The sequence below is a fragment of the Alternaria hordeiaustralica genome, assembly GCF_023758085.1.
Source record: "Alternaria hordeiaustralica strain BMP 2776 chromosome Unknown scaffold_3, whole genome shotgun sequence".
In the NCBI taxonomy this organism is placed as follows: domain Eukaryota; kingdom Fungi; phylum Ascomycota; class Dothideomycetes; order Pleosporales; family Pleosporaceae; genus Alternaria; species Alternaria hordeiaustralica.
The window spans coordinates 598,139-625,877 of NW_026056775.1; the positions used below are offsets into that span (position 1 = coordinate 598,139).

Below are 27,739 nucleotides of genomic sequence, written 5' to 3' on the forward strand. Positions count from 1 at the left end.
CCACAAAATCATTCCGAAGAGATATTGCTGTATTACCACAAATAATAGAAGGTTCGCCCTGGTATCCACTGTGCGCCTTTGTTACTTCATCGCCTGCAGTGATCTGGCCGGAGTGCAGCTATCGTCGGAGCCTCGACTTCTCCCCTACTCATCAGGTTCGTTGATTCTTCAAATGGTATTTGGTCAAAAAAATCATAAAATCTTAGTTTTCATTATGAGGCCAGATCAGGTAGTGCAGCTAAGTAGTACTAAAGATATGCCGCCGAAGCGTGATTGAGAATCACCGTAATCGTATATCTGACTAACCGGACTCGAAAACCTTTTGAACCCCGTCGTTGCCTGACGTATGCCAGTGCTGGATCGACTGACTCGCATTCGCAGCCACAACGCCTCGCAATGCTCTTGACGAGATAAAGCAGACTGTCCACCACGATTGTGCCTTACCACCATTTCAGGAAAGACTATAACGTATATGTAAAGGATGAAATCCGGAAAGACCAGCATTGGAAACCTGCCATGTCGAGACTAGTCGATCAAAAACTGTTGTGTACAGGAAAGTAATTTAGATCGAGGGGACGGCGCATCTGCTGTGGGAGAGGCGAGTTACCCCTGTGGGAGTCATGAGAAACCTGGAAGCTGGAATCCGAAGCCCGGAACGGCAGGCGGGACGGCAACACCTTGTTCAGGTCGGGGCGAGATGTGACGTGGGTCGTTGACGGGACGATGATCTTGCTTGCGGAACTTGACCGGGCCATTGTTGTCAAAACCACCGCGACCACCGTTACCAGCGAACTCGTTGCGACCGAAGTCTGCACGCTCACTGAAGTCATTTCGTTGGTTGAAGTTGCCACGTCCGCCATGGTCTCCACGTGCATTGAAGTCACCTCGGTTGCCGAAGCCTCCACGACCTCCGCGAGGTACGTCGGTTGGTACACGCCGACTGATAGCTAGGTTGTGTTAGTCGTGCCACGAACAAGTGATGGATGTACATACCCTTTGAGGAAACACCTGCACCTATCTCGATGTCTGGCTCCTCGATCACCATACCTCCCTCTAGTGGCCGGCCACCTGTTCCACCGTGCTCAGCGGTCAAAGCCCACTTGCGATCAGCATCTGTGAGACGAGAGATGGGCACTACACTAATGCCAGTGGTGTAATCACTGCAGTCACGGGGCCCAAAGCCGACACCCCATCGGGTCTAATACTGTTAGTAAGGGAAAGTGGGCATCAGCAACGACTATCTTACCTGGCGTGCTTTGGACTGTGCAGCGGGATCCTGGAGGGTGTCCATACCTTGCTTGGCGGCAACGGCATCCGGACGGGTCAACATCTTGACGAAAGCGTGTCGCTTATCCTGGTTGACAATACAAGTTTGGACTCTACCAAAACGAGCAAATATGCTCCGGATCTCACCTTCAGTTCCGCCAGCACCACCTACGAATAATGTACGGCTGAGGACTCTGATGTGATCGCGCGGCAAAGTTTCATCCCACTCGATATACTTCGACTGGCCATACGCTGCCCTAGGCGGGCTCGGCTGTCGTCGCGGCGGTGACCGCTGGCGATACTCATTACGATCATTACGACCACCCCTCTGTTTACCACGACCACGACCGCGCTCACCTCGCTCAAAGCGTTGTGCATTGCCCTCGGGACCTGCATTGGGGTCGTAAGTACCATATGTCGGACTTTCCCGCCGATTTGGGTTTGGTGGAGATCTAGGCACGGGCGATCGTCGACGTTGATAGTCGGGCGATCTGCTACGGTCGCGCATTCTACTGTCGTTCAGGTCATATCTGTCTCCCTGGTTACCGTTCTGCGCAGCAGGCTGAACCTGCGGCGGTGTCTGCGCAACAGCCGGGAGCTGCATTGGTGGCATAGGCATTCCGCCATTCTGGGCCATAGCCAACGTGTTCAGTGCCTGTATTGCTTGGTCGGGTTGGATGGAGCCAGCGCTCATAGCCTTTAGAATCTGAGTCACGATCTCATTCGTACCAGCGGGGGGAACAGGCATGTTAGGCTGCCCCATTGCTCCAGCAGGTGGCGGAGGCACGAAGCCAGGAGGTGGTGGCGGGACCATGTTTTGTTGAAAAGGAAACGCAGAAGCTGCTGCAGGTGGAGGGTTAGTTTGCCCATTCTGCTGACCGACGCCAGCGAGCGCAGCGAAGAGAGCACCCGGGTCTTGTGAAGGTTGTGGCAGAGCTACAGGGGGTGTTGGCTGTTGGTTAGTGTGCCCGTTGAATACTGGTACTGTGCCGTTACTCTTAGGTGGCTCTGAAGGTGCTGATGCATCTACGTTGACTACGGGTTAGCTAAATGACGCCTGAAAGACGAGTCTTGACCTACTGTTTTGGCCTCCATTCAGCTGCTGCTTGAAGCCGGCGAGCATGTCCTGTGGAAAGGTCTGACCGCGCTCCCAAATGTCTAGGAGTTTCGAGATCTTCTCTTTTTGTGTCTCTGGTGCTGATTGGATCAAATTGTGCATCATGGCTGGAAGCACGTCTCGCATCATCTGCACACCCGAAGCATAGGTTCCTTGCGCCGCATTCTTTGACACAGCCTGGCCAGCCTGCTTAGCCCTCTCAACCCATTGGCGGGCGACTGCATCTACGACGTATAGTACTCCGAGCTTGTGTGTGGCGACGCTGTTCTGGAGCTGCTGGGCGATCTTTTGGACGATTACGGAGTGAGACTATAAGTGAAGGCAGATACTTAGTACGAGGTTCCATGTGCACGGAAGATGTGTAGGAGATCCTGGCGACTGGCATACCTGAATGTTGTCGACGCACAGCTGCGTGATAGCCTTGATCTTGGTGGGCGTGACTCCCGGCGGCTTGAGGGCCTGTAATGACTGCAATTGCGTGCCTAGTTCTTCCATGGCTGCCATGATTAGGTTCAACGGACCAGGTCAAACTTGATGCGAAAGGAAAAGAAGTGTCGGTAACAGCGCGCTATGGGTGGAGCGCGAGGTGAGAGAAGCGAGATGGCAAACGCGCAAGCACTTTACTCGAGCTCGCCAGAAACAGCCGAAGCGGGCAGATCTAGGTAGTAGGATGACTGTAGAAGAAAGGTGCAGTTGAGCGAGCTGCGCGCGAGATGCAATGCGCAGTGTGGGGATTGCGCTGACGTGTGTGGTGAGGTGTGTAGGGAGCGAGCTGTGGTGCGATTCAATCTAGGATGCGACGGCGCGCTGAGATTGGAATGCGCGAGGCGTCTTCTTCACTACGAAGTGCGAGCGTCGCAGCGAGCCAGAGTTCAAAGAAGCAGCGGAATAGGTCGCCAGAGTTGGGGCTGGTCTACGTCAAGGGCGCAGCGGCAGGTGAGTAAGACCCGTGTGATGAGTCCAGACAGAGAGAGGGATGGCTGGGTGCGTGCTTGGTGCCGAGTTTGAGAAAACAGCGCTAGCCGCCGACACGTGACGGCATGATGGAGACGATCCACCCCAGCCCGGACTGGCAAGGACTGGCATGGCAGGCTGGCTGGCCCGACGCTTGCAGCATCTGGAGCCCTGCATTTGTTGACCCAGCGATCGCTCAGCTTTTCTGTACATGTGGCCTCAGAGCTGCGTGGCCCACAGCAGAGACTGTGCCTTGCATACGAGCACCGCCGTTTTGACGTATTCTCTACCCGCTCCAGCAAGCACCAAGACTGTGCCGAGGCGATTGCATATCCTGTTACACGTCCCAAGCTTAGCACTCCATACTATGGCCTGTATGCTCGGAAACCGGCAGTAGCGGCTGCGTACCTGTCTGCGAAGAAGTGAAAGTGAACATGAACATGAACATGCCGGCAGCACGAATTGTTCTTTCCGCCAAATAGAAGCCTCGTGCGAGACTACGCTTCACTCGACTCCATTGGCCCTCCACAGCACCGGAACTGAGGGACTTCCGAACGTTGCCCGCGCGGGTAGCATTCCTTTCGCTGCAAGGTTGCGCGACCATGACGACCGTGCGAGCTCCACCGATATTTTCTCGCATCGTCCCGATCGAAGCCTTTTAACTCCCCCCCATCCGCCCGCCCTCTTGTCCTTCCTCACACATCACTACCATGGCTTCTGCTCTACGACTGTCGAGCGCTCTCCGCGCCGCCGCCCCTCTGCGGACCACAGCCTTCAATGGCCTCCGCTGCTACTCCACCGGCAAGACTCAGGTATGCCACTTTTCTCTCGAGAGGCTAGGACGCGCGCTAACCAGGCCAATTGCAGTCGCTGAAGGAGACCTTCGCCAACAAGCTGCCCGGCGAGATCGAGAAGATCAAGAAGCTCCGCAAGTACGTGCTGCCGGCCCCGCGCCCACCCCAGTGCACCGCTGACATCATATCCCAGGGAGCACGGCAACACTGTTGTCGGTGAGGTCACTCTCGACCAGGTCTACGGTGGTGCCCGTGGCATCAAGTCGCTCGTCTGGGAGGGATCCGTCCTCGACTCTGAGGAGGGCATCCGTTTCCGCGGCAAGACCATCCCCGAATGCCAGGAGCTCCTCCCCAAGGCCCCCGGCGGCCAGGAGCCTCTCCCCGAAGGTCTCTTCTGGCTCCTCCTCACCGGCGAGGTCCCCTCCGAACAGCAGGTCCGCGACCTCTCTGCTGAGTGGGCTGCCCGCTCCGATGTCCCCAAGTTCGTCGAGGAGCTTATCGACCGCTGCCCTAGCGACCTCCACCCCATGGCCCAGTTCTCTCTCGCCGTCACTGCTCTCGAGCACGAGTCCAACTTCGCCAAGGCCTACGCCAAGGGCATGCACAAGTCGCAGTACTGGGAGCACACCTTTGAGGACGCCATGGACCTCATCGCGAAGCTCCCCACCCTCGCCGCCAAGATCTACCGCAACATCTACAAGGACGGCAAGGTTGCTCCCATCCAGAAGGACAAGGACTACTCCTTCAACTTGGCCAACCAGCTCGGTTTCTCCGAGAACAAGGACTTCGTTGAGCTGATGCGCCTGTACCTCACCATCCACACCGACCACGAGGGTGGAAACGTCAGCGCCCACACCACCCACTTGGTTGGTTCTGCTCTCAGCTCTCCTTACCTGTCCCTGGCTGCTGGTCTGAACGGTCTTGCTGGTCCTCTCCACGGACTGGCCAACCAGGAAGTCCTTGTCTGGCTCCAGAAGATGAAGAAGGCTATCGGCAACGACCTCAGCGACCAGGCCATCAAGGACTACCTGTGGTCCACCCTCAAGGCTGGCCAAGTCGTTCCCGGTTACGGACACGCCGTTCTCCGCAAGACCGACCCCCGCTACGTCTCCCAGCGCGAGTTCGCCCAGAAGCACCTTCCCGACGACCCAATGTTCAAGCTCGTCAGCCAGGTCTACAAGATTGCCCCCGGTGTTCTCACCGAGCACGGCAAGACCAAGAACCCCTACCCCAACGTCGACGCCCACTCCGGTGTCCTCCTCCAGTACTACGGTCTCACTGAGCAGAACTACTACACTGTTCTCTTCGGTGTGTCCCGCGCGCTCGGTGTCCTTCCCCAGCTCATCATTGACCGTGCCGTCGGTGCCCCCATCGAGAGGCCCAAGTCTTTCAGCACTGAGGCTTACGCCAAGTTGGTTGGTGCTAAGTTGTAAGCGCGTTACTGCAACGTGCTCTACGGCCAGGAGAATGTGGAGGAATTTGTTTAACATTCAGAGATACCTTGTCCTGTGTAGAATTGCAATGTAAGGATAGGGAATGGGAGCGTTACGGCGCTACATCACTACATTTTAGTGAACGAATTGCTGTATTCTCACGTCTTGATGATCAGAAATCTACGCTCCATGAAGTTCATACTATGTGTCTGTTGCGATGAAGCCGTCGTGAGTGCCTTCGGGCCATTTTCAGGTGTATGAGATTGGCCCAATCGCATCGGCGCAAAAAAGCAACGAACGGTGAGATAAGTAACCGGGATATTCGGAGCGTGGGTAGCTTTCGTTGAGCGATGGGGAACCGATGCGGATCGTTGAGCTCTCCAGTGCGACCCGACGCCAATCCGACCCAACAATTCGCTGTTCAGGTGGTGTATTACATAGCTGTACATGGAATCGCAAAAGCAAACACGAGCATACTTGTAATAGAGAAAGTGACTTTCGGAGAGTACTTGGAGGCAAAAGCAATGCTAGACCCCTCGCCCGGTACATGGCCGCGGATGGGAAGCAGCTGCGGGACATGGCCCTTCCGCCAAGCGGCCGATAGCCTCAGGGACAACCCCAATTATAGCGCGCCCGGACGGCGGTCAACCAGCAACACAGACCACCTCGCAAGCTTATACCGTTTTTCTATGCATCCCTTTCCTCGCTTTGCTCACACACTTGATACTACTCACATTTGCGACGGAGCACCCTTTTGCCTTGGTCAGGCCGCATATCTTCGACAAGAGAATCCCAGAGAATGAGCTCCACACCTGCGACGGGCGTCCCCAGCATGGCGAGGAACGGCCCGCCATCGCTCGAGAAGAAGCCGGTCAAGTTTAGCAATCTGTTGCGTGAGTCTGCGTGCTGATAGAGAGCGGGAATGTGTGCTGACTGTAGGCGCAGTTGGTGCTGGTCTCAACATGTTTGAGTAAGTAAACATCCCACTTCACCACCAAGATAGCAATTGGAGCTGACTGAAGATGACAGAGTGACAACTCTGGGACAGGTATGCAATTTCAGGCAACAAACTTCGCCGGAAGCACACTAACGACCGATGATAGCCGTTGGAGGTCGTCAAGACTACCATGGCTGCCAACAGGTCTGAAGGCTTCTCGGGAGCCATTGGTCGCATCTGGGCGCGTGGAGGTGTTCTTGGCTGTCAGTATGCACTCTACAGTTTCCAGACAATCCCACTAACAATCGTACAGTCTACCAGGGTCTCATTCCATGGGCCTGGATCGAAGCCTCCACCAAAGGAGCCGTCCTTCTCTTCGTCGCTTCCGAAGCCGAATACTACGCCAAGTCATTCGGCGCCCCCGACTTTCTCGCCGGTATCTCTGGTGGTATGACGGGTGGTCTCGCTCAAGCCTATGCCACCATGGGTTTCTGCACTTGCATGAAGACGGTCGAGATTACAAAGCACAAGGTCGCAGCCACCGGTGCGAAGCCCCCGGGTACGCTCGAGACATTCATGGGCATCTGGCGCGCGGAGGGTCTCCGCGGTATCAACCGTGGTGTCAACGCCGTCGCGGTGCGCCAGGTCACCAACTGGGGATCCCGCTTCGGTCTGTCTCGTGTTGCGGAAACCGGTATTCGCAAGGTTATGGACAAGCAGCACGGCGAGAAGCTCAGCGTGATTGAGAAGATCACCGCTTCAGCTCTCGGTGGTGGTTTGAGCGCGTGGAACCAGCCTATTGAGGTTATCCGCGTGGAGCTTCAGTCCAAGACTGTTGACCCCAACCGCCCCAAGAACCTGAATGTTGCATCTGCGTTCAAGTACATCTACTCGAACAACGGTATCAAGGGTCTGTACCGTGGCGTTACTCCTAGAATCGGTCTTGGCGTTTGGCAGACGGTCTGCATGGTTGCTCTGGGTGATGTGTAAGTTTTAGCGATACCGCTCTTCAAATCTTCGCTAACGAATCTCTAGTGCCAAGGAGGCTGTTGAGAAGCTCACTGGCGACAAGGTCACCGCAAAGCATTAGACGGCGTTCGGATACTGGATCTAACGGGGTTGATGTTCTATCAATGATCTATGCAAGTGGTCTGGCATCAGCTGTGGTCTTGGGATGAGAAAGCATGACGGGGGACATATATGACTATGACGTTCATAGCGCTATAAGATTATAATACTCAACACACTGAAAGTCTCGTGACATTAAGGCTTATTTTCAACCGCTCGTTCCATGTGAGAAACCATGTATATTGTGAAATGTTTTCCGTGGTCGTTCCTTCCTATTATACTTGGGCAGTGGTGAATGCACTAGCATGTGGTACAATTCCGACCATGCCCTAGGTGCCAGGTGCCTACCTAGGTAGGATGGCGCTAGCTCACGTCATAACCAACCACCACCAGCTCTCTCTCTCGCCCACCACACGACACAAACTTCGCATTTTGAATACCGCCTTTGGAGCAAGAATGCGGTATCTACCATGTCCCCACATATCGCCTGTATACCAACGGGTGATCATCGCGGAGAAAAACGGGTGAGTTACTTGTATCCTTAAACACGGCCTACTGGGTTGCTGGGAGCACGACAAGAGCTTGAAGTGGCCTCAAAGCGCAACAAACAGTCACACACTTCATATTCAGAATCTGCCGATTCATTGATAATCAAATCTCTGATTTTGCCGCTGACCCAGGGTAGTTCGCCGATGGAGACGCGCCTCCAGATTTGCGAGATTGGCGTTGCGACTTGACGGGCCTTTCGCATCAACATAATCTCTACTTTCTTGCCTCTGTCGATGAGCTTCATGTCTATCAACCAAGCTTTCCAGACCAAGGTTTATCTGATAAACCTGAGCTTGTGTTACATCCGCCAAAATCTGGCACTCGTGGGTATGGAATTGACCCGTCGAACCCTCACTCTATCTGTCGCATCTTGGTCGATTATGTCGGCAACGAGGAGATGCTTATGCTGGCCTGCGACGATGGGGACGTTATTATATATCGAACTCGAGAGATACACCGAGCGTTGGAACGGCGCACCAACGTGCAGGAGCCTGCTGACGAGGACGGTGTCCATGTGTTTCTCCACTGCAATGTCGGTAGAAGTGCATGGGGCTTGGCTGTACAGCGCAAGAGTCGTATGATCGCGATTAGTGCGGTATGACAACCTTGATTTCTCACACGCTCTACTCCTCTAACCTCAACAGAACACTCATCAGATAACGATAGTCGCATTCGCGCTCGCTTCCGATAGCGAATTGGAAGCCCCAGACCACGGTACCAACCCTGGTTTCCCACACAGCAGAAGAGAGGACAGTATCTTTACCCTTCAAGCGACAAACAATGTTCCCGCAGTATCATTCTACGGTGACTCCGGTCGCTGGCTTCTGAGCAGCTGCATTGATGGCAAGACATCGATGTGGGATTTGTACACCAAGAAAGAGGTGGCTACATTCCAGTTAGGCTGGTGCGCCAGCGCAAGCGATCTCTCGAAGCCGCCTCGTTACATATCTCACAGATTCCTGTGCGACTGTCCGGGCGCGCAAAATGTTCTCCACGGGGCATGGGGTACTATAGCGCTGGACACGCGATCCGCATACGAGTTACCGTTAGATGAAGGCATGACTGCGAGTTCGACATGTAGCTCGAGCGACTTCCTAGATATCTCCGACCAGAAGAAACGGTTCAAAGTTTCCGAAACCACCTCTCATCAATACCATCCCGACACAGACGACGAAGAGGACAGTACAGATGACGAAGAAATCGAAGTAGTCAGTGAAGCGAACGAGACAGACAACGACGAAGAAGATATTGATCCGAATCACCAGCTTCTCGGAATGACCTTTGAGGAGTTGGCTCAATCTGTAAGTGTAGTCTCTACTGTACCTTTTGCAACATATAAAGCAATCTCTTGTCGGCTGTATCCAATTAGAACGTAGCCAGAGGGTATAGCCACGCCAACCTGGGGAAAAACTGAACATCCTGGAGCCTACGTTGATGTTGGGTCACCTACTTTGCATGGTTTTGGGTCTATGTAGTCTGCAGACCTGTTCGAATTTTTTCTTGTATGAGGTGCAGCATTACGAGGAGCAAATCTCCTCTTCGTTCATATTTGAAGTTAAAGACACGTTAGGTGACTAACATACAGCGCAGTTTGGTATAAGTGAGACGCTGTTGTCTTCCATTCGACCCGGAACATTGCGCAGCCCTAACAGAGCGCCGTATCGCCTGATTGATGACTTGAGACCCATCGCAGAACCGATGGGTGGCCCATTCTTAATCTTCACCAAAGAGGACATATTCCTCATCCAAGGCCTTTCCGCAACATCACTCAATGTGCCTCTCAAGCCCATCGTCGCGATAAGACGACCGCTACATCCAGAGCGATGGGTAGACTCCCTCATGTCTTGCGACCGACACTGCTTCTTCTCCCAGATACCCGAGCTGGGCATCTTCATAGTCGGATCTCCGGCCGGTCGTGTCGGCGTCTTCAGTCTGTACTATACTAGAGACAAGAACACTGGGGAGCCGTGGTATGGCTTCAAACTTGAATACCTTCTGCCGTTTCGGTCAGGCAATGAGACGGAGATAGCGGGAGGGCCGAACGAACGGCTGCTTGGTGTAGCTGTCGCGCCTATGCAAGGTAAGATGATGATGATGATGACTACTTCCACGTGTATCGTAGGGCTCACAGGTATACAGGCATGTTTGACCCTTCAGAAGATATCGAAGTACTGGATCAACGGGGCTTGCTTTCCCTCCAGCCTCGCCGATGGCGCTTGTTGATGTACTACATGGATCATACTGTATTGAGCTTTGAGTTGTCAAAGCGGAGGATGGGCGAGTCGCCAAGCTTGGGTGATATGGTCGTTTAGCACCTCAACCTAGGGAAATTCAAACAGGTCTGCAGCCTACATCAATTTGAAAACATGAAAAGTAGGTGACCTAACGTCAATGTAGGCTCCAGGCTTGTTCGGTTTTTTGCTTGTATGAGTCTCTGGTATCGATTGTATGAGCACATGCTACGTACTTTCCCGCTGGGTATCATCCAATGCCCTCGTGGAGCCAAATCAAATTCACATTACGGCCGCTATTCTTCTAGCCTCAGATACACTTCCAGCACCCTTCTGCTAGCTCTAACCGCCAACCTCTCCGTTGTCAAATCCTCGCTTTCCTCATCGTCGTCCGTCTCATCAGCTTCAGTCTGCTCAATCATGCTCTTCAGTTTGTCCGCCGTCACGCCATCAGCTGGTACACCTTTCTTGAGTAACCTCTTCACATTATCCTTGATGCGCGCATCGTTCGTACATAGATACAACGTCTCAAGACGCGCAAAGGGACGCAGATATGGTCCAATAAGCGCATACGAGTCCAGGCCGGAGTACGAGATGACGAGGCGTTGAATATGGGATAGACTGATCGGCGGCAGGATAGAAGACAGCGTTTGCAGACGAAGCGTCTCAGTGGTATTGCAAGCAGCTGTGAATCTCGCACTCAACCATATGATATCCCTGTCAAAGTTGAAGTAGAACTTCTTCTCATTTTCTTCTCCGCCGATCTTCCGGCCGTGAAAGGAGAATAATGCGGTAAAGTTCTCCGATGTGAAATTAACGAGTTCTCCACCTTCAAGTGCGATACTGAAGTTTCTGGCTTCTTGGTTGGTGGAGAAGAGCGGTGGGAGTGGCGGTATGTAGCGGATGCGCGGGATGTGGTCGATGGTGTTGTAGGTGTGGAGTTCGAGGAAACGGGTTCGGGGGGCGGGAGCGGCGTGGAACCAGATTAGTGTGCGGACGGCGGGAGGAAGGCCGGTGAATGTTGGGGTAGTGGGGGGTGTTTTTGTTGTAGTCTTGATAGGGTTGGGGTTGGTGTGTAGGTCCACAGTGTCGGTGTCGTTATACTGATCAGACTGCGTGTTGGGAGGCGGTACTGGTGGACTGTTGATGTCGACGCCGCTGTCTTGCGGAGCGTCTTCGCTGTCAATAGACATGGCGCTCGAGCCTAGGCTGCCAAAGCTTTGACCGGGAGAGTCGGTTGTCATGATAGAATCTTCGAATGGCTCTTTCTTCTTCTTAATACTCATCATAGTCCCGAAGGACCTCTTCAGCGATTCGAGCGCCATCCTTCGCGGTTAAGATTGCAAGTTTTGGTGAGTGTTGTGCTTGTGTGTTGGAGCGGTATCAGAACCGGAAGGCTGTAGGCAGCCAACGGCAGAGCTGTTTGCGTCCGTGTCGCGGAGCCAGCTGAGCGTTTGCCCGAGTTGCGGCGACAGTACGCGAGGCAGCAAACGCATCGGTTACATGTGACTCCAGAGTTTAAGCCGCTATTATAGGCGCGTATTGCTGGTTTTGTACCTCTTCTTCACATTCACCTACGGTGCTAAGTATACTGTAAAAGTTAGTCCGAGTGTACCCGAGTCGATGTAGATTCCTTGACTTACTCGAAAGCTGCTATCAGATCATCGCCATCGTACCTACTGACGGTTCTCGGCTGTTTCCAAGGCATTTCATTCGACCTTTTGGCGGCTAGATACTTGTTTGGTGGAGCCATTGGTGTAACGAACAGTTTCACTCCCTCGTAAAGCGACCCATGCACTTTGGCAATGAACTCGTCGAGCGCGTCTTGTGTTAGAAACGATACCCACCATATCATTTTTCTGTCTCTTGCCAAGTTTACATCAATTGCATCGAGACCCACAGCAAGTAACCCATCATGGGGAGCGCAGAAATCCGCTAAACCGTTTGGTGTTTGCAAAGGCAGTTTACTTCCATCCCACGCGGTAATACGCGCGTTTCGTTTCCCACTATATTCATCATACTTCTTGTGTGGGAGACGTGATACGCGGCCAATGCTTGGTTTGGGTAGGTCATGCAAAACCCTTCCAGAAAAGAGTGCGGAAAGAACAGCCAGAAATTTGACGGCATCGGCAGCGGCCCCATGTTTCTGATGCCTGGAGCGCCATCCAATTATTTTCAGAGCTTTCATGACTCGATCTAGACTGGGCTGACGATATCGAGGAAGTAATTTGTCGGGTTCGGCGATTATGCTCTGGTAGGAATCGCTGACAAGCTCTTGTACATCGCACCAAAAAGTGAACAGTGCTGCGATGGCCGGATACTCATCGCTGATCCATTTGAATTCCCTCTGCATGCCAAAACCAACCAATATAAGTTCGCCTGGGAAGGAGGACAAGAACTTGTACAGTCTTGCGCCAGCAGTCTCCTTAGTCTCGTCGGTCATGGTCCCAACAACAGGCCCGTATCGCCGTTCTTGAATGCGAATGGTAAATGCCTCGATCTCGTTCTGATTGTAGAAGTGATACATAGACGAGAAGAAGCGAAGTGGCTTTGAACTAGGTCGTAGTACCGCGACTCCAAGCTCACTCGCCTCTGAACCACGCTGGTGAACTCCTTCTATATCGAATGCTACCACTGTGGCTTCAGCAAGGCGGTCTTGGATGCTAGCAAGGCCTCGAAGTTCCGACTTGAGCAGTGGCTGCACATCGCGGTTCTTGACGAAGCCATAAATACCCTGTTTGTTGGGCTTCATCTTGTATTGTAGACACGGGTTGTTTTCGGGCAGAGGTAATTATCGAGATGTAAGTCCAAAAGATGGATGAGTAATGTTTGGAGACGGCTGTGGGCAGCATACAGAGCAATATAGAGTGGATTTTGTTGCGACGGTGGTACCATGGTTGGGCGTGGCTGACTGAGACCAACAGGACGGCCTTTACACGACGACGAAAATTTCTTGTCGGAGCGACATTTCATTCTTCCACAATGATTTCCGACTTCCAAAAGACCCACGCGAAGACAGCCAAGAGCTTCAGTCCGCAAGCAGTCCACAAGGCACCTGCGAGACCTACACTGCTGTGCGCATACAATCCACCAATGCAGGCTCCCAACAACAGCATCGCGGGTGCAGCGATCCTCCTGTTACGCTCCACGTTCGAAATCTTGAAAAGCTGAGGGTCAGAAAAGAGGTCGCAGTAGTTGCTCGTGAGCACGACACTGGTCAGACCGTTGTACTTCAGGGCGCGCGACGTGACTGCCTGGCCACTGGATTGGAAAGCGACTGAAGCGAGCGGAACAATCATTTGCCAATGAAGGCCTTCTTTCGTGTCTTTCCCGACAGTAGCAATCAATGCAGCGACAGCAATGAGTAGCATCTGGAACGTGTAGGATACGATGAGCACCCATCTCTTGGCTGGCGAGAAGTAGCGATGAAAGCGCGCGAAGCAGAACGAGCCAGCACAGAACGCGACGATGGATGTCAATGCCTTGATCCAACGGATGCCCTCAGAAGGTGCGACAATGCCCAAGCCAAGATACACGGTGTTACCTGCATGTTGAGTAAGCTTCTAGACCAACAGAGATGGCGCTCTTACTCACCCGTCTGCATGCTCACGAAAGAGCCCCATATGAAGACAGCCGAGCTATCCAGTAGCCCAGTAACAATGTAGCAATACAGCAAAACAAGATCTGCCCAGTTCTTGTTAACATCGGCATTCATGTGCCGTTTGAGCCGCTGCATAGTCCCCTTGCTGTCCGATTTTCCGCCGGCTGGTCCATTTCGGCCGAGAAGCGGCGTTTCCTCGTCTGCGCCGCTGCGCGTGGCGTCTCTGCGCGTTACGCTGCTCATGGTTGCACGTGTGGAATGAGATCGTGTAGTCGTATATTGCGAGGGCTGCGAGGACCGGTAGTTATGTCAGTTGGGGCGGGGTGCAGATAATCGCGTCAGCGCAGCCGGGAAGGCGCGAGCCAGCGTGCAGATCGACAGGCACTTCGACTCAAGCTTCAGTTAAGCTTTCGACGCCCGCTGCGGCAATTGCAGGATATCTCAGGACGTGTGGCTTGAAGACCTTCCTGATGTGGCGTTGCATGTACAAGCAATGCGTTTGACGTGCGGGGAAACGGTTCTGGGTGGGTATGGTGCGTGGAAAATTGATGATTGATGCGCAGAGATGGCGTGGGAGTGGATGGTTGTTGCTTAGTGTCAAGCAAGCATCATAAATAATCATGGCTAGACTGTCGTCATCGGCACACGGCATCGCAGGACGCGCAATGCACGCGGCATGTCAAAAGGGCGTCGTCTGCCGGGTGAATAAACTTTCGACTTCGCGATCCTCTTCAGCTTCTTCACTTGAGGTCAATTGAAGCCGTCATGCATCTTCCGTCGTTACTGGTCGCGCTTGGCGTATGTGGTGCCGTGGCTGCGCCATTAGAGCAACAACAACCGCTGGCTGGCAGTGCGCGACACCACGCAGGACCTAACAAAGTCTTCAACCCGTACAAGCCTGGCAACAATGATCCATTTGACAAGAAGATTGATTCGCAAGGCGACAAGCTTCAGCCACTACCCTACGTGAGTCCATCATTGAGACCATTCCTCCGCGGAACGACGAATATCTAGCTCGATAATGGTCAACATGCTAACAAAGTTTCCAGCGCAATGGTGACGGAGCGAGTGTTCTAGGGCCTCGCAACCGAGCGCGCGAACGACAAAACCCAGATCTCGTCCGCCCACCCAGCACCGACCATGGCGCGATCCCCAACATGCGATGGTCCTTTGCCGACTCGCATATCCGCATCGAGGAAGGTGGTTGGACGCGCGAGACGACTGTCCGCGAGCTAGGTACTAGCAAGGAGCTAGCCGGCGTGAACATGCGTCTTGAGGAAGGCGTCATTCGTGAACTCCACTGGCACAAGGAAGCCGAATGGGCATATGTCCTCGAAGGCAAGGTCCGCATCACCGCTCTCGATCCTGAAGGTGGCTCTTTCGTCGATGACCTAGAGAAGGGTGACCTATGGTACTTCCCCTCTGGCCACCCTCACTCGTTGCAAGGCCTGAGCCCCAACGGCACCGAGTTCCTGCTCGTCTTCGATGACGGAAACTTCTCTGAAGACTCTACCTTCCTGCTCACCGACTGGATGAGACTGACACCCAAGTCCGTCTTGGGTGAGAACTTCCGCGTTTCGCCAGAAGTCTTCAAGGCAATTCCCGAGAAGGAAAAGTACATCTTCCAGGGCTCAGAGCCCGGTCCCATCGACGATGAGGTTCCAAGTGGCGGCAAGGGATACAAGAAGTCGAAGATCCAATTTACTCACAAGATGCTTGCTCAGGAGCCTGTCAACACAACTGGTGGTCAAGTTCGCATCACCGATTCGACAAACTTCCCCATCTCCAAGACTGTCGCTGCAGCACACTTGAGCATTCAACCTGGCGCAATCCGCGAGATGCATTGGCACCGTAAGTCACTCACTTACCCATCCGTTATTCCATGCTAACTCTTTACCACAGCTAACGCAGACGAGTGGTCCTTCTTCATCGCTGGCCGTGCCCGCGTAACGATCTTCGCCGCCAAAGGCACAGCGCGCACATTCGACTTCCAAGCCGGCGACGTAGGCGTCATCCCTCGCAACATGGGCCACTTCATCGAGAACCTGTCTGACGATGAGGACGTCGAGGTGCTCGAAATCTTCCGTACAGACAAGTACCAGGACTTTAGCTTGTTCCAGTGGCTTGGCGAGACGCCGCAGAGACTTGTCCGGGAACACTTGTTTGCGAATAGTCCTAAAGAGGCGGAAGAATTTGCTAAGGCTATTCGCGATGCCGAGGAGGATCCTATTAAGGACACAGAGGTCGATGAGGAGGATAAGGAGGAGTTGTAGGATGGGCGTGGTGATGGGAGGCACTGAGATGCAGTAGATGGGAGATGGACTGGATTCTTGACGCTGAAGATGAGGAGGCTGAGCGACTGCTCGTGGGTAGATTTACACTTGTAATACAATTTCGCCACACATACCGAAGCTACAAGTTCGATCAATTTATGCACGTGGGTTCCACGTTGAGGACAGAAGATATGACCACTTCAGTCTTGAACAAGTAACCCACGCGCATCTGTCGGTTGAGGTTGGAGTATTAGTTGGCTCGTCCCAATTCCATGGTCAGATGAACTCATACACATGGTCAGCTTAGCTCTACTGATGGTCAGCTTAGCTCTAGTCAAGGTCAGCCCAGCTCTTAGCGATGGTCGGGTGAACTCTTAGTCTCGATCGTTCGGGGATGACCCTAGCCTGTTAGATCTTAGTCATGGTCTGATGAGCTACTAGTCATGGCCGGATGAACTGCTAGTCATAATCGGGAGAGCTTTCAGCCGTCGGGCGAGCTATGTCCTAGGCCAGCTCGGCTTCCGAGGTCTGTTTAGCTTTGAAAGACAGCTCAACTTTCGAGGACAGCTCAACAGCTCGCATGTTCAGGTTGGCTAAATCCATGGTCGGGCCAAGTATTTGGATGGTCTGTTCAGATTAATTCACGGCCGGATAAGATAGGTCTATGATCAACTAAGATCGTCTATAGCGTCATACGTGGTTTGTTCGTCGCATACTTGCGCGTCTTCACATTGTAGTCAGTGGCTACGTTGCCTCCTTCCTGCAAATCATCAGATATGACGCGTGCTGAGGTAGTAATTCCAAATTTCAAGACATTGACTTAGGCGCAAAACTGCACAACTACAGTATGAGCTTGAGCGCAGCCACAACGCAGCTACCCCGCCGTGCACCTCGTGAATTGCCAGGAGCTCATTGCGCTGACGTAGCCGCTACCATGGCGCGAAAGTACGCATAAAGCGGCAGAGCTTGCGGATGCTAGTATAGCTCGCCAGGCTAGTCGTGGGCGTACCATTTATACGTTCGGCATCTTGAACTTTGTTGATGAAAAACCAAATGCGCAGCAAAACGATCTCGAATGCTGGATCTGACAGCCTCCACGTCTCGGGATGCATGCATCATCCATATCATGGCTATGCCCTGCGACGCATGTGCAAATGCTCTCCCCGCCGTCGTTGAATTGTTGATTGTTATTCCTATTGCGTAACGTCGTTGTTCTGTGCTAGCGGTTCCGCTGTGTGATCGGCCAGCATAACGCCCAGGACACAGGTGAACCATCTCAGGAGTAGCGGTTCAACAGGGTGATCCTTATCATCGCCTCCGCTTATGGGTGCCGCTGTCCGGATGCCAATGCCTGCGCTGCCAGGTGGCTACTGTCGTCGTCGTCGTTTTCGAAGGACGTGTAGGGCATGAAGAGATGCACCGAGTTTGTAGCTATTGTTCAGCAAATTCAATGCTAGCACCTATCATGAGTAGGTTCTAAGCCACCTCGCGCGATGGCGGACGTGCAGGAGGGTAGGATTCGGCTGCATCTTTGTGCCTCGGCGCCTAGTCTCGTGCCCGAGCAGTCAACTGGTCATCCTTCGCAAGTCTACAAGGAACCATATAGGAACACATTATAGTTGAGGTTCTTCGGCGGTAAGCTGACTTGGTCAGACGCAGGTTATGCGTGATGGACCCAGCAGGTCAAAACGGCGGTTCGGTCTTTTCGTGGTGCCCGAAATAATTAATGACGCGCACGCTGACGCAACCATAGGTATCATGAATAATATTCTGCCGGTGAATTTTCAGGAGGTGGGTGATTCGGATGTGATTATGTTTTCGAGGTGTGGGAGTGGCGAGCGAAGGGCGGGGGCATTGCGAGTAGAAATGGCTTCCGTCGTACACGTATAGGCAGTTGGACAGTGCCTGAGGGGCCGAGTCCGCCCTTCAAAAAGCACGCGGAAGCGGCAGTGGTGGTGGAGGAAAAGCAGCTTGATGTTTGATGTGCGGTGCTAGACATGCACGGGGTGAATGTTGCGAGTACGCGCGGCGTACCCGTGTGGAGCGTCTGGATATAGCGCATGGGGATCGATACGCAATACGACCTAGGCAGGCGACTGAAACTGCTATTACGGATACTGGATACGCGCTTGAGACGATCGGGACAGATAGGCCGTTGCCCGGTGCACAGGCGTGCAGCACGCGGTGGCGCTGTGCCAAGGGTGTCACCCGCTGTAGTTTGGTGATAGCGTTGATTGCATTGTGCCGTGACAGACAAGTATCTCCCTGCCCTGCGATGGTTCGAGGTGGTGGGGAGCGCAGCAGGGCCGACTGCGAGATGGATGCCCTGGCTGCCTCGCTCCTGCCTGCCGCGGTGCATTGGCGGGTCGCGTCCAGGCTCGCATGGCCAGTCAGAGGCGTTCGCTGTGCGGGGCGACTTTCCCGCAAAAGGGTCCAAAGGGTCCAAGGTCCCCAGGATGCTGGCTGCGCTAGGCTGCATGCGGGCTCATCTGGGCCTTCGGGACTTCGATTCGTGTTCCCAAGGGCTTGGCGCGCGCTGCGAGGACGATGCTGCGTTGCACCTGCCTATCGCGGGCCCGTGGGCACCTGGAGCAAAGGAAGCCGTTACCCACTCTCCTATTTCGCGAGCGCACGCTGGCCCATCTATACGCTGCGCTGCGAGATTGATCTCCCGCGGGCCTCAGGGTCTCGCGGGGCTTGGTCGCTCCAGGGCAAGCGCAGGCTCCATGGCGGGTGAATTTGCGAGCTACAGGGCCTTGGGCGGGCCCACTGTGCGGTACCGTTGGGAGTGCCTCCTTTGTTGCTCTTCCACTCGCTGGCACCTCCGACTCCCGCGTGCGTATGCGTGCCACCAAAGTGACGTACCAAACGGCTCCGCCCCCTTCGCAAGCAAACGCTCCAAGATTTCGCCTGGCCCGCGAACCGTGCACACGGCGTAGGCGGGAAATCTCCCCAAAAAGTACCCAGGTTCGCCAGCGCCCTCGCTCGCCCGCTCCTGCATTCGTATATATCCTGCTGTCCCGCTGATTAACCAAACACGCCCACCCTCACCTCTCACAACCAGCCCCAGCCATTATGTCGCGACACCGAATCATCGCGCCCGCCGAGATCGCGCAAAAGATTGCCGAGGGCGAGCCAATCGTAATCCACGAGGGCTATGTCCTGAATCTCGGAGAATGGATCAATAGGCATCCGGGCGGCCGTCTCGCCATCCTGCACATGGTGGGAAGAGACGCGACAGACGAGATCAATATGTATGTAATGCGGGACGAGCCTAAATATCGCCAGCCCTACCAGCCCTTCCGCAACAGGCAAAGTTCGGCCACACCATGTCGCCGGATACTGCGGAAGCGTTGAGTAAGCAACCCAGCTTGACCTAATACTGACCTCACAACAGCTATCACACCAATAAGGCACTGCTTATGATGACAAAGCATCGCATCGGTCGTGTCGAGCTGCCCTGGGCCAACATGGAGCCTCCAATCCGCTCGCCGGACTACTACATAAATCTCGCGGAAAGAAAGCGATTGGCCGCGGCGCCAGAGTCCGAAAAGTCACGTCGCGGGAGGAGCGTCGACCTGGGATCCGTGGGTCTACCCCCCACCCGTTCGCATTTACCGTCCTCGCTAACATGAACAAGGCCGCCGCCATCATCAGCAAGAAGTTGATTGGAAAGCCAGATACTTGTGTCTACCGCTCAAGTAGCAGGCCTGCAAGCGACCCCGAAAAGCTACCTCTCATCCAAAGCGAGGATGAGATTGAGACACCAGTCTTGTCTGCCGCGGAAGAGAAGAAGAGGCACAGGGAGCAGTATGCCATCGAGCAAGAGGAGAGGGAGATCGAAGAAGGTATCCGCGACAACCCCTCGCTCGACCTGGAAACGCAAAACACCATCATACAAAGCTACCGCGAATTGCACCAACGGTTCAAAGACGAGGGCCTGTACCAATGCCGCTACTCAGAATACGCCAGAGAGTCGGTTCGATACGCTCTGCTCTTCGCTGCGTTCGGCGGCTTCCTTTACGCCAAGTGGTACATGACTTCCGCAGTCTTCCTTGGTCTTTTCTGGGTAAGTCCACTCCCTCCTCTGGGTCAACGCGTTCTAACATAATGTAGCAACAAATCATGTTCACAGCACATGATGCCGGCCATCGTGGAATCACAGGCAACTTCGTCATCGACACCCTCATCGGCGCTTTCATCGCAGACTTTTGCTCTGGCCTCAGCATCGGCTGGTGGAAATCCAGCCACAACGTCCACCATCTCATCACTAACATGCCGGAGCATGACCCGGACATTCAGAACATCCCTCTGTTCTCCACCACTCCTACTTACATCAAGTCCGTTCTATCATCCTTCTACAACTTCCAGTTTGTATGGGACGCTGCATGCGATGTCATTGTCCCTTACCAAAAGTACCTTTACTATCCGATCATGGCCTTTGCCAGGTTCAACCTGTACTTCCTCGGCTGGTTGCATTTGGTCTCACCCCGAGCAGCTCAATTGGGTGCAGCATGGTGGACACGCCCCGTCGAAATCGTCTTCATGTGCTGCTACTGGTATATCTTCGGCTACCTTCTCTGCTGGCTCTATCTTCCCACATGGCCCATCCGTGTCGGCTTCGTCATCATCTCGCACATGGTCACCATGGTTTTGCACGTACAGATCACCCTCTCTCACTGGGGCATGCCCACTGCCGACCTCGGACCCACTGAGTCTTTCCCTCAACGCCAACTGCGCACAACCATGGACGTAGATTGCCCACCCTGGATGGACTGGTTCCACGGCGGTCTGCAGTTCCAAGCTGTTCACCACCTGTTCCCTCGTGTACCTCGCCACAACCTCCGCCGCGGCCAAGAGCTCGTCCGCGAGTTCTCGGCCAAGACCGGTGTCAAGTACAACTGCGTTGGCTTTGTCGACGGCAACAAGGTTGTCATCAGCCGCCTAGAACAAATCTCGCAAATGGTCAAGATCATGGTCGAATGCCAGAACCACATGGCTGAGACTGGCGAGAGCGGATTGCACTAGTACGCGCAGGCGCGGAAGCAGTAGATTTTTGCTGGCGTGTTCGCTTCATGACGATGTTAGATTTGTAGACCTTTATCTCCTTTGTTTTGTGCATAATTAGCGACAAGAAGGCTACCTCTAAAAAAAGTTACGAGCAATATACACGATATTTGCATATCCTTTTCTCTGCACCTGACTTGACTCTACACACATTTGAATTACTGACTCACTGTAGGCACAAAACTGACTTGCATGCAATGGTAACAGGAGAAATAAGGGGTGCGATCGGTTCATTACATGGCTGTCACCGGGGAGTGGATACCGGGAGTCTCGCCTCGCAAGTCGGAAAATGCGCACGTCCTCAGCGCAGAAGCTTTCAGAAAAGCGGCAGCTAGGCAATCTTAACGTCGGCAATGTGCCTTCGGATAGACTCACTAACTTATCGATATCCTGAGCCAACGTGCTTTGCGTTCATCTCCGACCTGGGTATATCAGAGCGCTGCCGGATATTTCCGGTGCCCGCGCTGTTTTCAGGGTCCAACTCCTTGCCAGCTCAGGCCATCAACACGCAATCCTCACCACGCACCGAGGTCTACAAACGCCCACAGCGTTAAGATATCACCCCCTCTCCCTATCGGTATTAATTCTGCATATTCGATATATCTCAGCGCAATGATTCACATTGCTCCAGCTCAGCTAATGGGGACGCCTGTGCAGGACGGTTGGCTGGCTTCTACCGGAAGCTTGCTTTCACATCACAACCTTCTTTGATGCGACTGGACATGCCCGACTTCGAGTATGCTTCTATGAGAAAGAGATGTGTTCTTTTAGAACCTGACACATAATGTACCCATAAGACAGTGCCGACACCGGGCCGCAGACCCGCAGATGTCCATCGCTGAGGGGTTGGCTGGTCTCCAAAATCATAGGACGTCGTTGACAATAGGCTGGAATATGCGCAACTATACGCGCTGGTTGGCTTCGAAGCCCGGAAAGGACGCAATAATGTCTGGCAGGTTCACTCGATCAACCAGCCCATACGTGGATAACAGGCAACTTCCTAAGCAGCGAATAGGTGCATGCTGGCAGGGCACCCAGCTGCAGCAAAGTAACCAACCGAGCCTCAAGCCACTTCTGAATGGGATTGTTCTTTCGAATCAACCAACCAGGCTATCTCGATCACAGTCGCTTCCTCGGAAATCCTGTGGTCATTGCCCACGTTGGACCATGCGAACAGAATATTCGATAAGTTCCGCTCTCGTAGAAACGCTCGAATGGAACATCGATCAGACTTTCGGCTTCATCCCGTCTGCATACTGCTCATGGAGATGTTGAATGAGGGTGTCAAAAAGAGAAATCATCACGTACAGCTACTGGTCCACTATGAAGTCACCAGCGACATGCCAATATCATCGGGTGCGCCGATACGAATGACGACCTGTGCTATTACTAAAGCAGTATGTTGAGTCTTAGGGTCAGGGCATTTCCTTAGTGTGGCAAATGATCCCACGAGACTGACAATGAGCATGCTACTGATTTGATGAACAAGCGGAGATATAAATGACAGTGCATTGTACCTGCGCTAGTTTTGATGTTCTTCCCAGTACCTAGAAGTTCAGGATTACCTCGGATTTCGCCTAAACTGCGGCATCGTGAGTCTTCACATCGTCGCAGTCTTCGCGCTCTTCGACTTGCAAACACTTCACGCTTCGCAATAGGGCAATACTGACATTCTATGCTGACAAAACCACACCTCAGCATTTATCTCAAGGCTCTGTTCGCAAATGTCTCAACAACTCACCGGACAGTTTGCCCGTTTCGTGCACACCAACTCCACCACCACATCCGCATCCCACGTGCCAAGCATGGAGACCACCCCCAACAGGCATTCGCACGCTACTCCAGCGTCACACTCGGTAAACCCGCCTACTCAGGACCACTTTCTACCAATTGTTCATCTCGAGAAGCAAGTTTTTGCCTTCTTTTACGGAAACTGAGTACCGCAATGTCCATCGCCAAGGCAATCCGCCGCCTTGGCTCGGCGCCCAGCCATGTAGGTGTATGCTCTGCAGCATCGACCCGAAGGTAAGGATATAAAACTTTTGGCCCGTAGACACTGCAGTCACTTCCTTACCCGACTACCTCTCACGAAACATCCTATTCGAGCCCTCAGGACATTCCCTCGTTACCTACATATCTAACTCGACAAGACAACTACGGTCGTTTCAACACATTCAAGATGAGGTTCTCGGTCATCTCTCTTCTCGCTGTCGCTGCCGCCGTTGTAGCACAGGACACCGTCTCTGTGACTGCTGGTGGTGAGTGCGAGCCCCACGGCGACCACTGGTAAGGCGATCTGAACATCATGTAGTCTATGAACCAAACTGACAATATCAAGGCACTGCCCCGACGGCGTTCCAGAGCCCACTGGTGCTCCTACCCCAGAGCAGCTTGCTTCGCACTCCGCTGAGGAAGCCGCTGAAGAGGCTACTTCCGGCCCTGCCTCCACGATTGCCTCCACTACCGTCACTGTCGTCTCCTCTGGATCCACCATGATCACTGCCTCCGCATCCCACAGCCACGATGACGAGGATGATCACGACCATGAGGCCACCGCTAGCACTTGCGAGCCCCACGGCGACCACTGGCACTGCCCTGCCGGCGTTGCCGAGCCCACCACCGCTCCTGCTGAGACCGTATCTGGCACTGCTACTGTTACCGGCGACGATGCTGCGTCCGCTGCTGAGTCCAGCGCTCTCCCTGAGCAGACCGAGAACGCCGCTGTTGCCGTTGGCGCCGGAAAGGTCGCTGCTGTTCTTGGCGCTGCTGCTTTCTTCTTGTAAGCGCGGATTCGCTGGGATAGTGCTGGAACCTTATCGCAATCCAACTCTTCAATAAGTAGATGTGCATATGATGGATGAACTTGGCTCTACTACACGACTTTACCTGTACATATTAGCATAATGGGGCTACTTGATCGCATCCTAATCAGACTCAAAATAAATGATCCTACGCAAGAACTCACTTGAGAACATACATGACGCGTGGTTCTGTACTGCGCAAATTGACTTCATACAGAAGTTCGTCGTGATGATGTTAGTGCTAAGCAACGAATGAAACACTTGGCTGACCAGCAAACTGCATGACATCGCGTTATGAGCCCCAGCTGAGGCCCTCTGTGTTCGCGATCCTTATAGACTTTCTAGAACCTCGATGATGCAAGCCAATCTAGGATTACGTTCCAACCTCCTATTCCATGCCACAATCGTTTGAATGCCATCGGGCACCATGAACACACTTCTCTATGCACTACTTTAAACCACGCCTCCTCAGAAACAGAGCATACCACGCAAGACCTGCAAGCCTTACAACGAACCATGTCTTGCTTTCTGCATATAACACACGTCTGATTGTCTCGTACATCGACAAAGAAGGCGCCAAAACTCCACGAGACAAGAACAAAGCACAGCAAGTCCTTGTCTGGCAAACAGAGATGTCTCACAAGAAGAGAGACATCACCATGCTACTACGAAATAGATGCTCACTCACATCTTCATCGAGATAAATGCAGCGAGACACCAGGAAACCAGACGGTATCACTCGACATATATCTAATCACTCCTCTTAATAGCAGTGAAAGTCAGGTCTACCGTATTACCACTACTTTAAATACCTGCAAAAACCATTGTCAAGATGGCATTCTCCTGCCTCACCCACATCTTCACCACCACAGCTTCCACACCAAATTCCACCCACACAGGCGTCATTCACCGGGCCCCTCTCCCGCAGGACCGATCCTCCACCTTCTCCCAGACATCCGACATGGCCAGCACAGCATTCGCCCCCTCGCTCGTCGCTGGCACTGCATACCACGATAACGTAGCCTCTTCCAATCGACCTCGCGCTAAGACCACAGAGATAGAAGAAGAAATAAGAAACAGTTGGGTGCCAGAGTCAGAGTCGAGAGATGGACATGGATGGCATGTTGGGTATGAGTGGGCTACGCAAATTGTTGTTCGGCGGAAAGGGAGGGGGGCGTTTATGTTTGAGAGAGCTATGATGGAGCGGTGGGGGGTCGAGGATGAGGAAGGGGATGGGGAGGAGGAGGAGGAGGAAGAGGGTAGATACGGAGTGGAAAGGCTGGAAGATGGGTTTGAGTATCGGGGATGGGTGGATGACGAGATGGCGACGGGGAGTACGGAGGGTGTGGAGGGGGATGGGCAGGAGATTGAGATTGGAATTGAGAGGAGGAACGCGATGGAGGGAAAGAGGGATAGTGTGGGGCGAGCTCTATTTTGGAATAAGTTTTAGGCAATGATGTCTACATATCAGCCACATCAAATAGTATGACTGTGGACTTGCCTTCAGGCCAAGCCATCTTCCAAAATCGACGGCACATGATATATCTTCCTCAAATCTCCACTTTCGCATCTACACCATCGTGGTGTTGTCCGACTCGCCGAAGATCCGTCCCACATCAAGCATTAAGCAAGGGATCTCTGCATACCAATAGCCAACTCCTCTCGCCCACGCCGCACACCAAAATGAGATCGAAGGATCTCTTCGAGAGATCATGTGCCCGGGAGGAGTGACTATGACCACCAGTTGCGGGAGTAGGCGCCGTTGCCGCTATCCAACCGAATCGTTCGAGGACCATCTGCGCCGCATCGCTTCGACTATATGGACTTGAGGATGACGTCTAGATGGCAATCTAGATCCTATCGCGATCCGCTATCGATACGCGGTTCTGTGGTATACGAGAAGGAAGGAGACGTACTGGCGAATCAAGGCCGATGCACGAGGTGATGGCCTTTGTTGGTTGCGTCTGGAGGACGAGAATGCTGAACGTAAGGATGTGGAGCTAATAACTTACATGCAGAATCGATACTCTTAGAGGTACTATCGTGCAGTCAGTCAGTGGAGTAAGTGGGTCGTCGAGCAAGATGTTGGCTTGCCCAGAAGCCGCCGAAAGATGTGTATAAGAAAGCCAGTGATTCCCTCCTATTTCTCTCCTCACCCATTATTTCAAAGCGATAGCAAGCCGCACTCCTCTTCACTCGAATAAGCAGCACCATGGACATGAAGTTCCTCAGCCTTACTTTCACTCTCCTCTCTCTTACTGCCATCAATGCAGTTGCTGCACCGGCACCGGAACCGGTGGCGGCACCAGTACCACAGATATCAATAACACCACGTCCGGATCCTTGCGTAGGCCGCTACTGTATCGTCTACCCTGAGCCATGGTCTGCTAAGCGCAAGAACGTAACTGTGGACTGCGTAACCAACTCTTTTGCGTCTTTTGAGTGGTGCAACGCAGGCTGTGAGAACGGTGCTTGTCTATGATCCGCTATTTCCAGTTACGGTGGATGATGGTGAGTACAGTAGTTGGATTTTCAATCAATAGATTCTGGTACTGACGACTTGCACAGCTGAGGAGGAAAAGTGGTATCCTGTTACCTGGGGTATGCGAGATGACAGGGATTCGCGAGGCGTGATCTTGATGCTATCTTGAGACCACAAAGACAACTGAGGACATTCTCAGCACCTTGAGGAAAGAAGCAGGAGACATAGCTTAAAGAACACAATCCTATCGTTCTTGGAATACTCGAGTTGCGAAGTTGTGAAACATATGGAGCGAAGATGCTAATCAAGAATTCGTATATGACAATTGGACGTAATGCAGTCTCTAGAATCTCATGCGAGAGTCAGGGATGTGGTCATTCGAACTGGTAAAGGCGTGATGCGAGAGATCGCGTTCCGACATATAAGCAACGATAAGCCAGCATCATGACAAGATTTGATGAGATGACTAGATTTTGAGGATTTCCGCCGTGCAAATCGACTGACTGAATCTTGTCAGAAAGACAGAGGACGATAGGCCGGTATTACAAAACGCATAACGGAGTTGAACAGATCCGAGACGGCATGGAGCGCACACTGACACGCGTGAATACACTGACGCGTAAGGTGACGTGTACCTGCCCTTTTTGAGGCCGAATGTAAGTTCGAAAACGAATACCATCGTTCTTGCCAGTGATGCATAGTTGTCCTTGGAATGAAGGCTGTGTGAGATCTATACGGGTTACCTCGTGAGTACCAGGTCAGCTGGTAGACGTCACGGTATCTGCAAAGCAATGGCTTATATGTTGGAATGTTCCAAGTCGCCAATGGAAAGAGATAGCAGTCGATACGACAGACAGCCAACGTCTTGGACTCGTGCTAGCGCCATGCACTCCCTGTGACGCTGATTGACCAGCGCATACCCAGTACCAACAGCATGATCTGCATCCGCACTTCTATTTCAAGCCTCGTATATGTGCAGTTGTCGAATGCCGCTGGACGTAACGTCTGCAGCCGCCGAATCTCCCGTGTTAAGTAAGGGGTTGAGTGCACCAATGGTCCCTCTCACATTCTTTCACCGATCAGATCATATCTTCTAGAAAGACAGGGGCTTCCAGAAGGCCACCCTTGGGTAATGCACAAGTCGAACTGTTCCGAGCCTTTCGGTG

At 53.2% G+C, this 27,739-nt stretch overlaps 10 protein-coding genes across 10 annotated transcripts; 6 read left to right on the forward strand and 4 right to left on the reverse strand.

Moving 5' to 3' along the window:
* Positions 1 to 618: 618 nt before the first annotated feature.
* On the reverse strand, positions 619 to 2,878 carry J4E84_002363 (uncharacterized protein; the record flags this gene model as incomplete). The annotated part of the gene is made up of 5 exons (XM_049384988.1): positions 619 to 947; positions 994 to 1,198; positions 1,247 to 2,292; positions 2,347 to 2,692; positions 2,771 to 2,878. 5 exons carry the CDS (start codon positions 2,876 to 2,878, stop codon positions 619 to 621), a joined length of 2,034 nt encoding a protein of 677 aa, XP_049247011.1.
* A 1,169-nt stretch (positions 2,879 to 4,047) lies between these two features.
* Positions 4,048 to 5,564, forward strand: J4E84_002364 (uncharacterized protein; the record flags this gene model as incomplete). Its single annotated transcript, XM_049384989.1, has 3 exons — positions 4,048 to 4,149; positions 4,205 to 4,269; positions 4,325 to 5,564. The coding sequence occupies 3 exons, from the start codon at positions 4,048 to 4,050 to the stop codon at positions 5,562 to 5,564; spliced, it is 1,407 nt and encodes a 468-aa protein (XP_049247012.1).
* An 832-nt stretch (positions 5,565 to 6,396) lies between these two features.
* YHM2 (Mitochondrial DNA replication protein yhm2) lies at positions 6,397 to 7,591 on the forward strand (the record flags this gene model as incomplete). Its single annotated transcript, XM_049384990.1, has 6 exons — positions 6,397 to 6,457; positions 6,510 to 6,534; positions 6,594 to 6,612; positions 6,668 to 6,764; positions 6,815 to 7,487; positions 7,537 to 7,591. The coding sequence occupies 6 exons, from the start codon at positions 6,397 to 6,399 to the stop codon at positions 7,589 to 7,591; spliced, it is 930 nt and encodes a 309-aa protein (XP_049247013.1).
* A 1,585-nt stretch (positions 7,592 to 9,176) lies between these two features.
* Positions 9,177 to 9,718, forward strand: J4E84_002366 (uncharacterized protein; the record flags this gene model as incomplete). The annotated part of the gene is made up of 2 exons (XM_049384991.1): positions 9,177 to 9,419; positions 9,704 to 9,718. 2 exons carry the CDS (start codon positions 9,177 to 9,179, stop codon positions 9,716 to 9,718), a joined length of 258 nt encoding a protein of 85 aa, XP_049247014.1.
* A 927-nt stretch (positions 9,719 to 10,645) lies between these two features.
* On the reverse strand, positions 10,646 to 11,674 carry J4E84_002367 (uncharacterized protein; the record flags this gene model as incomplete). Its single annotated transcript, XM_049384992.1, has 1 exon — positions 10,646 to 11,674. One exon carries the CDS (start codon positions 11,672 to 11,674, stop codon positions 10,646 to 10,648), a length of 1,029 nt encoding a protein of 342 aa, XP_049247015.1.
* Positions 11,675 to 11,988: 314 nt separating this feature from the next.
* J4E84_002368 (uncharacterized protein) lies at positions 11,989 to 13,101 on the reverse strand (the record flags this gene model as incomplete). Its single annotated transcript, XM_049384993.1, has 1 exon — positions 11,989 to 13,101. The coding sequence occupies one exon, from the start codon at positions 13,099 to 13,101 to the stop codon at positions 11,989 to 11,991; it is 1,113 nt and encodes a 370-aa protein (XP_049247016.1).
* A 217-nt stretch (positions 13,102 to 13,318) lies between these two features.
* J4E84_002369 (uncharacterized protein) lies at positions 13,319 to 14,193 on the reverse strand (the record flags this gene model as incomplete). Its single annotated transcript, XM_049384994.1, has 2 exons — positions 13,319 to 13,893; positions 13,944 to 14,193. The coding sequence occupies 2 exons, from the start codon at positions 14,191 to 14,193 to the stop codon at positions 13,319 to 13,321; spliced, it is 825 nt and encodes a 274-aa protein (XP_049247017.1).
* A 522-nt stretch (positions 14,194 to 14,715) lies between these two features.
* Positions 14,716 to 16,223, forward strand: J4E84_002370 (uncharacterized protein; the record flags this gene model as incomplete). The annotated part of the gene is made up of 3 exons (XM_049384995.1): positions 14,716 to 14,916; positions 15,000 to 15,801; positions 15,853 to 16,223. The coding sequence occupies 3 exons, from the start codon at positions 14,716 to 14,718 to the stop codon at positions 16,221 to 16,223; spliced, it is 1,374 nt and encodes a 457-aa protein (XP_049247018.1).
* Positions 16,224 to 19,298: 3,075 nt separating this feature from the next.
* On the forward strand, positions 19,299 to 21,251 carry J4E84_002371 (uncharacterized protein; the record flags this gene model as incomplete). The annotated part of the gene is made up of 4 exons (XM_049384996.1): positions 19,299 to 19,477; positions 19,621 to 19,810; positions 19,864 to 20,292; positions 20,340 to 21,251. 4 exons carry the CDS (start codon positions 19,299 to 19,301, stop codon positions 21,249 to 21,251), a joined length of 1,710 nt encoding a protein of 569 aa, XP_049247019.1.
* Positions 21,252 to 23,469: 2,218 nt separating this feature from the next.
* J4E84_002372 (uncharacterized protein) lies at positions 23,470 to 24,073 on the forward strand (the record flags this gene model as incomplete). Its single annotated transcript, XM_049384997.1, has 2 exons — positions 23,470 to 23,576; positions 23,629 to 24,073. 2 exons carry the CDS (start codon positions 23,470 to 23,472, stop codon positions 24,071 to 24,073), a joined length of 552 nt encoding a protein of 183 aa, XP_049247020.1.
* Between the last annotated feature and the right edge of the window lie 3,666 nt (positions 24,074 to 27,739).